This window comes from Drosophila miranda, chromosome 3 (genome assembly GCF_003369915.1).
Source record: "Drosophila miranda strain MSH22 chromosome 3, D.miranda_PacBio2.1, whole genome shotgun sequence".
NCBI lineage: Eukaryota > Metazoa > Arthropoda > Insecta > Diptera > Drosophilidae > Drosophila > Drosophila miranda.
The window spans coordinates 6,890,646-6,902,743 of NC_046676.1; the positions used below are offsets into that span (position 1 = coordinate 6,890,646).

The following is a 12,098-nucleotide window of genomic DNA, read 5'->3' on the forward strand; positions in this document are numbered from 1 at the left end:
CTCTGCGGCAGTGAGGTATTCTCTTTTTTGCGTCATGCCTTTGAATACCCTTTGTTGACGGGAACCTCTCGAACATGGACGAACTTTGTCACATTAATACTTCAATTCTTCGCTTGGATCGTATCTGACAGATATGCCTACTTTCGTTCAGGGCATTTCTCTGCCCATTGTCTAGATATTTTTTCCCCTGCCATTCTGCATTTTATTGGTACCTGGCGTTCTGCTCCGCACAAAGAACCATGCTTATGAAATGGCCTTTTCCTGCTGCTGTTTACAAAAATATTCTGAGGTGGAAATGGGATGATGCGGAAAGAAAACTCCCACCCGTGAGATATGCAAAATTTCCACTTTGACTTCCTGCATTTTTGAAGACGCAGCTGCAGCTGTGCTGTGCATGGGAATCCGCCTTTGAGCCAGGATAAAATGCCATTAATCAAGTTGATGCAAGCTGGGCAGACAACACCAGAGCCAGAGCCAGAGCCATTTGCTAAGTTCATTGTTCCATGTTGTGCCATCATTAATTTGTTGGCCAATTGTTTGCTTTAGCTTTGGTTTTATTCGCTATCCAGCAGAAGAAATGTTTACAGCTTTTGGCCTTTGTCATTCCGACCATTTTCCGGACTAGACCAAAAACTAAACGTATTTGTACGGGACTGTAATTTCACGTTCTAATATGAATTGTTTTGCCTTAAGCTGCTTAAGCGAATGCCTCATCAGGGGAATCCCTGACGCTCTGGCGTAATTAATTATAACGAAATTAATTTATTTTACTCCTTTGTGAGGCTTAGATCTATCCAATGTCTTGGAGATGCTGTCAAAGATTTCTTTTGGCGAGAATGGTATAATATGTTGAGTTTTTAATATTATTGGTCCGATTTTCATTTGTAGTGTTTCATACTAAATTACTTTCTGTGTAAACAGAGGTTCGCAAATAACCAGAGAGCTCAGCAGCTCCTTAATTTTGCATCGCCCAACTTCGGAGGACACTCTCTCGATAGCTGGTCTTCTGAGAACAGCATCGACTTCAATGCGTTGTCATGCTCTGTCATGCTCATGTCGTCCTCTACCAATTGTAGCCAAATATTTCCCGCTTCCTCTCCCGCCCTCACTAACATTTTTCTTAACGTTTCGCTTCAATGATCCTCTCTGTGTGAGACGTCTGGCAGTACGCACTTTAACACATACAAGTACTGGAATAGGAGAGGAAAATTACAATTGGAAACAAGGCATATAAAGAAGGAGGATAAACAGTAAGCAAAAGTTCATACATTGAGAATAATCTTGCAGTCAAATCACCAAAATACACTGATAATAATCTGAGGATCCGACAATTGCACAGAAATTTGTGGAAGTTGCATGAAAATTTATTTTCTTTCTATTTCAAATCAAAGTCTTGCTTTAATTGGGTTTTCAATTTTGTTGCCCATTGAGATCCAACCAAATAACCGTATTTTGTGATGGGCTCAGATGGGGATGGGGAAGCCTGGAATCGGTGGAAACTACGGCCTACAGCTAGATTGGTCGGGTTAGACTACGCATCCGACATGAACATAGACAAGGACATGGACACGGACACGGACATGCTAATTTGCATAGAGCTCACACACAGAGAGCACGAGAATCGAAGAGAATGTTGTAATTTAATTAGCTGCCAATGCCCGTGCCACTGCCACTTCACTCAGCGGTTGGAATCTGTTGTTGGTGCCTAATTGAAATTACCTGCACTAATAAACAGTGGCGGGGAAAATTGAGTGGAAGCCACCTGCATTTGGCTGCCATAGATCTTTGATTCAAATTTCACAACAGACCAGCAGCAACAGTAAGCATCCCAGGGTGCTTTAACAGAAAACTGGAAAATACTCTTCGATGGGAGGCATGGCATCAATCAAACCATTAGAGTACATCAATCGCGTCTAGTCAATTGTGGAAGTCTGTTGCTCCTAGCGTAACAACGAATAAATCACGTAAAAGCTGCACACTGTTCCGTAACTATTCATTCAACAAAGGCAGAGCACCTTCCGGAATTAGTTCCATGGGACAGCACTCCTCTAAGTGCTTAGCAGCCCATTAAATTATCATAGAAATTCAATTATTCCCTTCCATCTCTGGCTCTCATTAAATCCATAATCTTTTTTGGGACAAAGGTAGATGGGGATGGGAGAAATATTTTTTAATGGCCCGCTCGTAAAATTTCACGCATTCGTCCCAGGTATGCAATCGATCATAATACAATTTTTGATATCGTTGTTAAGCCCGCGGCGAGCATAAAACTCACATTATACTAAATATCTAATGACCGAAAAGTATGCAAACCGAAATTTATACGGCTGTCGTCCTCGTCCTGGCTGGAAATGGCTGCAGCGTGCTCCATTACCAACGGCTCTATATAGATGGATATGGATGCAATGCCATTCTCCAACTGTGTTTCCAACGATGTTCGCGTGGAGCACAGCTCTGATAGAAGTATGCTATTAAAATTATACCTTGCTAAGAGGCGAAATTACAAGCAAAGTTAACAAGAGCGACTGGGCGCATAAAAGTTTTCCATAATAATGAGTTTTTCCCTTCCAGCCCAACCCTCACTGCCTCCTCCATCCATCTATTGAGCGCATTAAAATTGTTCAAATGGGTGGAAGTTTTGGAAGCTTTTCGTTCACTGGTGACCAGCTTTCAGAGTGTCATTGACTGCGCGGGAGTCACTGGAGTTGAGTGAGTTTTCATAAGCCGTTTAACGGTCTAAAAAGCTGTTGTTGGTTGAAAATTGACTGCAGAGAGAAAAGGGGAAAGAAAGAGTGAGTGAGAGAGCTGCTGACCATAACCATATTGAGCAAGAGCAAAGTCTAGGCTGATTACTTATCATAATAATTGGCGGTGAAGGCAAGTGATAATTGGTAGAGTTGTGTGGTTTTAAAACAGTGAAAGGAGGGGAATGATACATCAGGCAGCACTGTTTAGAGCACAATTTTCATTTCAATTCAATTTCAATTTACTGAACTTTTTTCAGTCATCAACATATGTACATATATTTCTGAGGCAACGAAAAGAATATCTGATTCTAGGTAAGAATTGCAGAATTCGCCAGCAAATTAAAGATATTTGAGGAATATGTACATATGTGTTGCTGCTATATGGATTATATACATTTATACATATATTTTCAATATAAAATGCCAGCTCCCTCATACGTTGGCTGATATTTAAGCAACGTAACTTAAAATAATCGCACTCATATATAATCCGAGGCATGCAACTTTCAGATCCCGTGCCAATGCCACACCACACACATCCTTCGTTTACTTATATATGTGCATGAGTCTGCTTCTTAGCATAAGTAATAAATGTACTACGCCGCATGAGAGAAATCGCTTGGAATGGCAGGAAAATAAATTATCGAACTTCGATTTCACTACTTCGTCCTTTCAGGCATCCTGCCATACTGCCATCGTGCCATCGTGCTGCACCCCCACGCTCTAGTTTCAGTTTGTATTTTATGATTTTGTACGCTCTTTCGTCTGGGTCTGGGCCTGGGTCTGGGGCTATATACTTGTAAAATTTATATGTGAAAAGAAAGAAGGCCCTCTCGCTGCATCCAGACGGGTTCGTTCTGTCGGGTCGCTCTCCTTTCAGTTGATAGTTTCAACTAAATTTAACTTAAATAACATACATATTAGTGTATTTAATGTGTCTCTGTGTTCGTACGTGTGTGTGTGTGTGTTTGTGTGTTTTTGCGTCTGTATGTGCTTGAGTAACCTGAACCTATGAAGGGGATGACTGAAGGGGAGACTGGGAGGCTCTTGGGGCTTTTGAGGTTAGGCAAATATTATTATTTGTCTGCGTGTTAGATTTCAATTCCAGCTTGGGTCCAGCAAGGTCATATCGCTAAGCGCTTAGGCACACACACACACACTCTTACACCAACGGTATTCGTAGAGCACAAGGGTATATTCGTAATTTGAATACTTGTATTAAGTAACGCTGAAAACTAGTATCTATTGTATAATTATTGTCTAGCTTCTACTTCTTTAGATTTTATTCTTTGGGTTAGCATTTGGTTCCATCATCGCTGTAAGGTGATTTCGCCTAGTGGGTATTTTGTAGTCGACAGGTTTTTTGACATGTTCAGTCTTTGTGTTTTTTTACAAATTGAACAATTTAACGGAGCGGAGCCAGCTCTCAAGGCTAACAAATTGAGCGATGTCGCATGCAGTCGAGTCGAATTCAATTTGTGTTGCATACTTAGGGGGATATTCCCACGGCCTCACAGAGCTACTATGCTTATATGCGTCTGTATGTGGTTGGGTCCATGTCAGGCAAACGTTCAACACCGTCTCATTAATCATGCTGGCCACACACGCACACTCTCCACATGGAGACAACATGTGACCTCTTTCTTTGTGTGTGTGTGTGTCTCTGTGGATTGGAGCTTTATTCTCTTACTTTTTTTTTTTTTTTTCGTTTTTTGATTAAAATTCAACTTTTGACTCGTGCATTGTAATGGCTGACATCATTTGCTTGCCACTGCTGACCACCTGTGCCACAAACTCAGAGAGAAAGAGAGAGAGGCACTGCGCTCACAAAGTGAGAAAGAGACGGAGGAAGGCCACAGCTTTGTGTAACTTTCTCAGTTTAGCTATCTTTCAACAAAAAATGTTTTTTTGTTAGGCGAACTCCGTCATACACTTCCTTATGAAGAAGGACCAATTAAAAATCACAGAATCTCTCTCTTCTCTGTAGGAATTATTTTATGTTTTATTTACGGTCTTATTCAATATTCAATTCAGAGTTATAAATAGTCCATGCACTCAAAAATATTTAACAGTTTCAAAGTTAAACAGAAATTCAATTTCTCTTGATTTATTTTTATTTATTAGTATTTTTTGGGTGGCCACAAGAGTGGGGAAAACTGTTTGGGGCTTGGCCATGCCTTTTCACAGCCGTATATAATCCATGGGACCATAAACTGTTAGTGAATGAACTCCATTACGTACGTACATATTTTCATAAGAGACTTACACACATATACATAGAGCACGACGGCCTGGTCAGGCAAAAGTTATCCATTTGATACATTCATTTTGTAGGCGATTTTGTTGTGGGCCGAACTTGGCTACAATTTTGAACTTTCCGGCTGCCGTGTGATATTCGGGGCTATTCATTTATTAAAAAAAAAGAAGGAGAACGAACCTTTATTTATAAAGAATTCATTTTGGCCGCCTACTCTTTGGGGTCGTGGCGGGGTCTCCAGCATTGTTCAGCTGTCACGTCCGTCATCAGCATCAGCTGTCGGCCTGCGAACCCGGACCCGGACCTGGTCTCAGACCCCTGCCCTTCTCGGACACTGTGCTACGTGCTGTGTGTGGCACTCTCTGTCCTGTCTCTGTGTGTGGTTCTAATGTTTTGTTGGCTTTCATTACATGCATTCATTCCTGCCGTCCGCTCACTCAAATTGCCATCAGTGACAGTGGTCCTGTTTGCATTTGACAAATGACAAACTCCACTTGCCAGCCTTGGGCCTCTCGTTTTTCGGGGTTGGGGGTCCACTCCAACTACTAATGATGTCATTAATTTTGCACAATTTTTAATGCGTTTGCAATTGATTTTCGCTCGCCCGCCAGCCTCCCCCACTAAAAGCCTCTTCAAATGTTTGCAATAGAAATTGCACAAAAAGGATTCTCTTCTTTTCGCTCATTTTCCTCCTTTTTGTCGGTGTGTGGGTAAACGAAAGAAAAAGCATTTGCCAAGCAAATAAAATGAGGGGGGCCGCAGCGTCAAATTTGCTTTCGAGCCATGCTAATGCAGCTGCAGCATCAGCTTCCTGGCTGCCTGCCACTTTGCCCCCGGACTAACGACGCTACCACCAATGGCCATGGCAATGGCAGTGCCAGCAGCAAAATATTTGCGCTAATTGAGATAAAATACAATTTTATGGGGATGCAAATGGAGAGGGTTTCCTTTTGATAGAATTTCCAAACAGATGGTTCCTTGTATCTACTTATTACTTTTACTACTTAAGCGCGGAACGAATGCTCGAATGGGAGCTATAATTAACATTGAGAAAATAACCTTATACTTCAATATTCTTTCAATCGCAATCACGAATATGATAATCCTATTTAGATTCTTTTACATTTTTTCAACTATAACTCTCAGTGTACTTTCGTCTGTCGATGTCGAGATTATTTTCAGTGCATCTTTTGCTCCTCTGCTTATTTTCTTATTAGCCGTTTCTTCGTTACTTTTCTGCTGCGTTATTCTTGTCTTTTGCCTATTCTAGTCCTGTTGTCGTATTGGTGAGGCAGTGCGTATTAATTACTCGCTAAGAGAGGATTATAGGAGCGAAAAAAATGTGTGTAAAGTCGGAATAAGTGTGGATAAAACTATAAATATCTGGAAACTAACACTACAAATGCGACATGTACAGGAATGTTTGAGAGCAATTAGTTCTACCAATTGAACGGACTGTTAGCAGCGACGGCGTTTCAGCTGAGTGGCTGAATGGTTATTACGTATAATTGTTGCAGAGGCAATTGATAGGCAAAGTTTCGCTCAAGTGAGCAGTTTAAATATGTGCAGTTTATGTAAAATGAATCATGCATGAGAGATATTACATACGACCTTTGATGGACTTCTAAAAATTCTTTTGGCTCAGAAATCCTTTGAGAGTACTTCCCCAACTAGTAATTCCTTTACTTTCATTCAAGGACCTGCACGGGCTGGAGTGTTTTTTAAGTGTTGAAATCAATTTAATGCTAATTCCCATTATACTGTGTAGTCAAGTGAATATAATGACCATAAATACCGCAAAACTTGCTCTTAAAAACGAGCTATGACCAATTTGTGTTTAGTCTTCAAATGACCGTCCAGGAGCCATGTTGATAGTGGGGATCCTCTGGATATTGCTGCTGGGCTCTCCGCAAGTGGAGAGCAAGTTCAAGAGCCTCCATTGTACTAGCCTTGACATGGACTATGGGGAGTTTCTTCTGTGCAAAATACAGGCCATCAATCGGTACAGGAACTCGATCAGCATTTCGTATCTGAACAAGCACACAGTCCCCAGTCACTTGACCGTGAGTTATCCACAGTTGAATCCTTGAACGATGCGAATCCACCCAATACTCGTCTTCTCGCAGGTTCGCTTGGAGTTTTTTAAACGTGCTAATGGCTGGAGACCTTTTCTCTACAACATCACGCTGAACGTGTGCGATTTCTTGGATAGGAATAAGACCAAGCCTAATAACAACAACAGGATCGTCTTCCGCCTGGCTGCGGCCTACCTCATACCCTATATAACTCGTAGCTACTCCTGTCCTTTCATGGTGAGCGCATGGTGTGGATTCCATTATTTCCATAGTTTAGTAAGCCCTTCTCCCAATTCTTTCTCAGGAAAATACGGTGCTGAAACTTGTGAAGCTAGAGTTCGATGTGGAAAAGTTCCGCACTCGTTTCCCCATCGAGACGGGCGAGTATGCTCTGCAGTTCAGTTTGTATCACAAAAAGGTTCTTAAGTATACAGTCAATGGATCGATGGAGTACTCCAACTACAGAGAGCACTAAAATCAATAAATCGACGCCCGAAATCATTCACAGAAAGGGTGCGGGGTAGTCGGAATTCTAGCACTTAAATACTAAAAATAATGTTTGTCCCTATAATAATCCAAATCTATTATCGAATCGCTTAAACGCTCAACGGTCAATCTTTAATCTCTTAATTGTGAAGCGATGCCAATTATCTTATTAGGCAGTAAGTACGTCGATTTTCGATCCATGACGGCTCAATAGTCCCCCAATTATAAACAATTTAGGCATTCAACTGTGTGATTGTCGGAGATTAATCATATTTCCCATGTATTTCGGTGGGTGTAGATGTCTGTGTGCACCACTCTTGAAGCCCTCATAGTAATTTAATAGTTTCTTTGGCAACATTTATAATAATTTGAAAGAGTCCCCTCACGCTGCAGTAAAATGTGGGAGAACCTCATCGCTCAATGTGCCAATTGTCGAGGCAGGAAGAGGAGCAGGAGAAGAAGAAAAATCCTTCGATTTAGCCAGATGTGGCAGCCAGACCCAGTTTGCCAATGACAAGCAGAGCGAAGACAACATAACACAACACAGCACAACACAAGGGAAAATTGACTACATTTTCCCCCAGTTTTCCCAGTTTGTTTGTTCAATTTTCAATATGCATTTCTAGGGCTGTGCTGTGGCAAAAGAAGGAATCAAATCAAACAACAAATAAGTAAACAAGCAGCAATGAAGCTGTTTCCCTGTCTTGTTTCATATTTCTCAGTCCAAACTGTGGCAAGCATAGCATCTATATCCACATCCACATCCACATTCATTCCCCTCAACCCACCCTGAATCGCTTAACCACAAAAAGCTAAAAACTGACAAAACGAATGGCAGAACCAATTGCTGCGAATTGCGGTCAACAGTTTTGATTGTTTTTGTGGCCATGCTAAGGGCCGACAGTCCACTTCCCACTGCTGTCTTTTGGCGGCGGTTAAACAAGGCCAGCTGTGGCTGTGACTGTGACTATGGCTGCGGCTGTGGGCCACACTCGAACGGGAATCAAACAGTGAAACATTCGGCATTTCCTTAACTTGTACTCTGCTCTCGTTATGCACTTACAATCAATTTGCGGCCATAAATTCAGCTGCCACGCCCAGCTCTCATTCGCTGGCACTCCGTCCCCCACAGTTTTTGACGCATCTTGTGCACGTCTGTGCGATGGGAAATAAAAACAAGGATACAAAACCATCCAAGCCCGAAAACACTCAAAAGAAAAGCTCCAACATAATGGCGACGCTTTACAACCCTTTGCTGCAACAAATAAAAATTTATGGCTTCGCTAAGAGTGGAGCCAAACACACACACGGCGGAGATGTATGCGTTTGCGTATGCGTATAAGAAATGCCACAAAATAATATATTGGCTAATAATCGCATGATAATGCCCGAGGATTTCTGCCCGCCTGCGGCAAAAGTTCTCGCACTCATGGGATATGCTGCGTATACGCAATCTCCACATTCGGGAGCGCCACTCAATAATGCTTCTGTTTATTGGGCGGAATCAGAGGGGGCTGGCCGGCTGGATGTGTGGGGAGAATGGTGGGGCGTGCCAGCATTAATAATGACAACTCGTTTATGGCCGCATCAAAATGGAGCTCAATGGCCAGGCTTACAAGGGAGACCGTCACCCGCGACCCCCATTTGGCTTACCCCATCCTAATTGCAGCCAGAAGCCCAGAAGCCAGAAGACAGCACGCCATTGTCTGTATGTGCATGTGTGTGTATAAAGAATGTACATATGTGTGCATGCATAGCCCTGCGGCAAAAGTCTGATAAGCTAAAAAAAAAAGAGTGTAAGAAAAACATTGCAGGAGTTGCATTTAAGTGCAGTTCTCGTATCCTACATGTCCTTGGCTGGAGGCGCGCAACCGGAGTGCCGGAACGAAAGAGTGACGGAGTACGGGTGTACGGGAGAGCGGGAGCACGGATAAGTGCCTACGGATAACTACACCCTGTAAGTGGAGTGCATGTACATAAAAACTTATCCCAGCCTTATTATCTACGGTTTCCTTTCGAGAGTAGGTGCCAGCCAGCCAGTTGGCTTGCTGATTGCTGTTGGTGCACCATCATTGTTGCACTGCCAGTGGCAACCTCGTGCCTCGTGCATCGGAGGTACAACTTTCGAGCAAGTTGCAACTTTAACGCTTTTAGCTGTTGATAGTTGCCAGAAAAGTTTGGGGCCAACCGTTATCGCTGCCTTGCCTCGCTCAGAGGCACGTGCAAGTGCCCTAATTATGACACAAGAACTAGTCCCCACAGTCCCTGCCCACCACAGAGCAAACTATTTAGCTTATAGTTACTTCAAAAATCGTTTTGTTCACGCTTCACTTTCCAGCTCCAGCCTCCCCCATCCACACTTGCCCGTCCTCCTGCTCCACCAAATCCTCATCCACTGGCTATGCATTTTTCATGGCATTTGTCTGAAGCGTTTTCATTCTGTGTCCCGCTCTGTGGCGTCGGGAAACAGGACTTAGAAGACATTCCGACTGAATGATACCCGCTATTCCCACAGTAACAGCAGCAATGTTTAGCCAATTAATCATTCCAAAGAGGCGTTGCATATTTTTAAGGTCAGGGATAAAATTTACCTCTCTTGAGTTACCTACCGCTTTTTGTAATGTAGCGAATAAATGTTCCCAAAAGTATGCTCCTACATACCGATGTTCCAAACGAATCGAAAACGTTCTATACTTCCAGTTACATGGATTTGGCCGAATGCATGATGCCCGTGCAGTCTGCGAATACCGGGGAATGGGAATAGAGCGGAGAAAGAACGAGCACATTTCAAAAACATAAACGCACAAAATGTGTCAACCGCAATATGCTCGGTGTGTAAACAGGGCCGGGGCGGAGACGGGGGCGGCGGCCACATGCGGAAATCACTAAAGGCATTTCCTGCACCAGCAACAAATGCTATAAAAATCATGAAGGCGGCGGCGCTTATGCCACAGCGACTCTCCAGCCACATACCGTCACTCCTGCGGCCGCACACCTACACATACCCGTACACAGATAAGCCAGCCAGGATAAACGAGCTTTAGACTGGAGCCGAGGTCAATGGGTTGTCCCGTCAGTGGGTGTCGATGTGGATGCCTTAAACGCCATCGCCAGAGATGATCGCGTGATTTTCATGGAACAACAGACCCTCGATGAGGTTCGTCCATTTTAATAACTATATTATCCTTTAACTTGCAACCCATAGTTCGGCTGTGAAAATGTAAGGTTCTCCAATTGCGCACCTCCAGATTTGGTTGATTTTCTTCTAGACTTCCCAGAGCCGGTCTCCCCATTTTCTTTTTTTCGCCACAAATGTCATCCATACTTGTCATAATACAGGCACACACTCACACAGACGGAGGCACCCATCAAATGCCGCAACACTTTGGCTCGGATGCTCGGGCATGGCATTCCGAATGCCTCAAACAAACCTGACAGCCACACACCCACTGCCTCAAGACTTTTCATGCTTATAGTCGTAGTCGTATGTGTGGAATATTTCCAAAGGAATCCCACCATCACCCCTTGGAAGGCAGAAAGGCTCCCCAGCCCCTTCGGGACTCAGCCATGCAAAATATGCCAGCATTATAGAACTTCAATCTACTCTAAAGAACTTGTTTATGCCTGCCTCGGATCTCGAATATAGACAGCAATGCTGGGGCTATGTTGGCTATGGAATGGCAAGGATTGGAATGGTGGGGTCGGGTCGCCTTTTTGGCATCTGCTGTGGCATACATTTCAGGCTGCCTCACTGCTGAATAGTTTCGTGCATCTGCTTAAATCGTTTGCTCGCCTCTCATCCGCCTCTCATCTCTCTCACACACTAAGACGCAGACCACAAGCTAAGCTCAGATTTGCAGGGTCCGATAATGTTTGCCTGGGTGTATCTGTGGATTTGCATGACAAGATGGTGATCATTGCAGCACTCGTATTTATTTTGTACGAGTATCTTTTCACTTGGAGATTTGAGCTAAGTGCAAATCCCTTGAACCACTGCAGCCAGATGGACAGACAGACAGTATATTTTATATTCAGCCAGCGGTAGCTTCTTGTACCATTCAACATTTTAGTCAGTATCCTGCAGACCAAACGGTGAAAGTGTAAACTATGGCAAACTTCAAGTAAACAGAGCACAACAATGGGCTTTTAGTGGACTATGCAACCGCAAGCCAATCAGTAGAAACCACTTAATACAAGCCTGTAAGACAGTTACCCAAAGATCGACTCTCCCACAATCTTTGTAGGAGTACTGTGCGACTGCAAACAATTTTAAAACAATTCCCAGCTTTAAACTTAAATTGCAATATTTATAACCCATTCATTATTAAGTCTTTTAATTGCAGTGGATGGAGGAGTCTCTCCCCACTCTATAGCTGCCCAACACTCCACAATATTAGTTTATCCCTGCAGTCAAGCAAAAAAAAAAAACATATTTTTTCTTTGAAAATTAAATTCAATTTCCATGTGTTATTACTATTAGTATGTAATCAGTTTTTTGCTACAATTTTTGTTGTTGATGCAATTAAAATATTT

At 42.9% G+C, this 12,098-nt stretch overlaps 1 protein-coding gene across 1 annotated transcript; it reads left to right on the forward strand.

Annotated features, from left to right (window-relative positions):
* Nucleotides 1-6,869: 6,869 nt before the first annotated feature.
* Nucleotides 6,870-7,694, forward strand: LOC117187702. The gene is made up of 3 exons (XM_033390413.1): nt 6,870-7,067; nt 7,131-7,316; nt 7,384-7,694. Exons 1-3 carry the CDS (start codon nt 6,870-6,872, stop codon nt 7,552-7,554), a joined length of 555 nt encoding a protein of 184 aa, XP_033246304.1. The 3' UTR covers nt 7,555-7,694.
* The last annotated feature ends 4,404 nt before the right edge of the window (nt 7,695-12,098 follow it).

Bases quoted from the DNA above. Each gene is read 5' to 3' on its own strand.
- LOC117187702 (XM_033390413.1), top strand. From the start codon at position 6,870: ATGTTGATAGTGGGGATCCTCTGGATATTGCTGCTGGGCTCTCCGCAA. The intron at 7,068-7,130 runs GTGAGTTATCCA...GTCTTCTCGCAG, and splicing joins CAGTCCCCAGTCACTTGACC to GTTCGCTTGGAGTTTTTTAA. The intron at 7,317-7,383 runs GTGAGCGCATGG...ATTCTTTCTCAG, and splicing joins GCTACTCCTGTCCTTTCATG to GAAAATACGGTGCTGAAACT.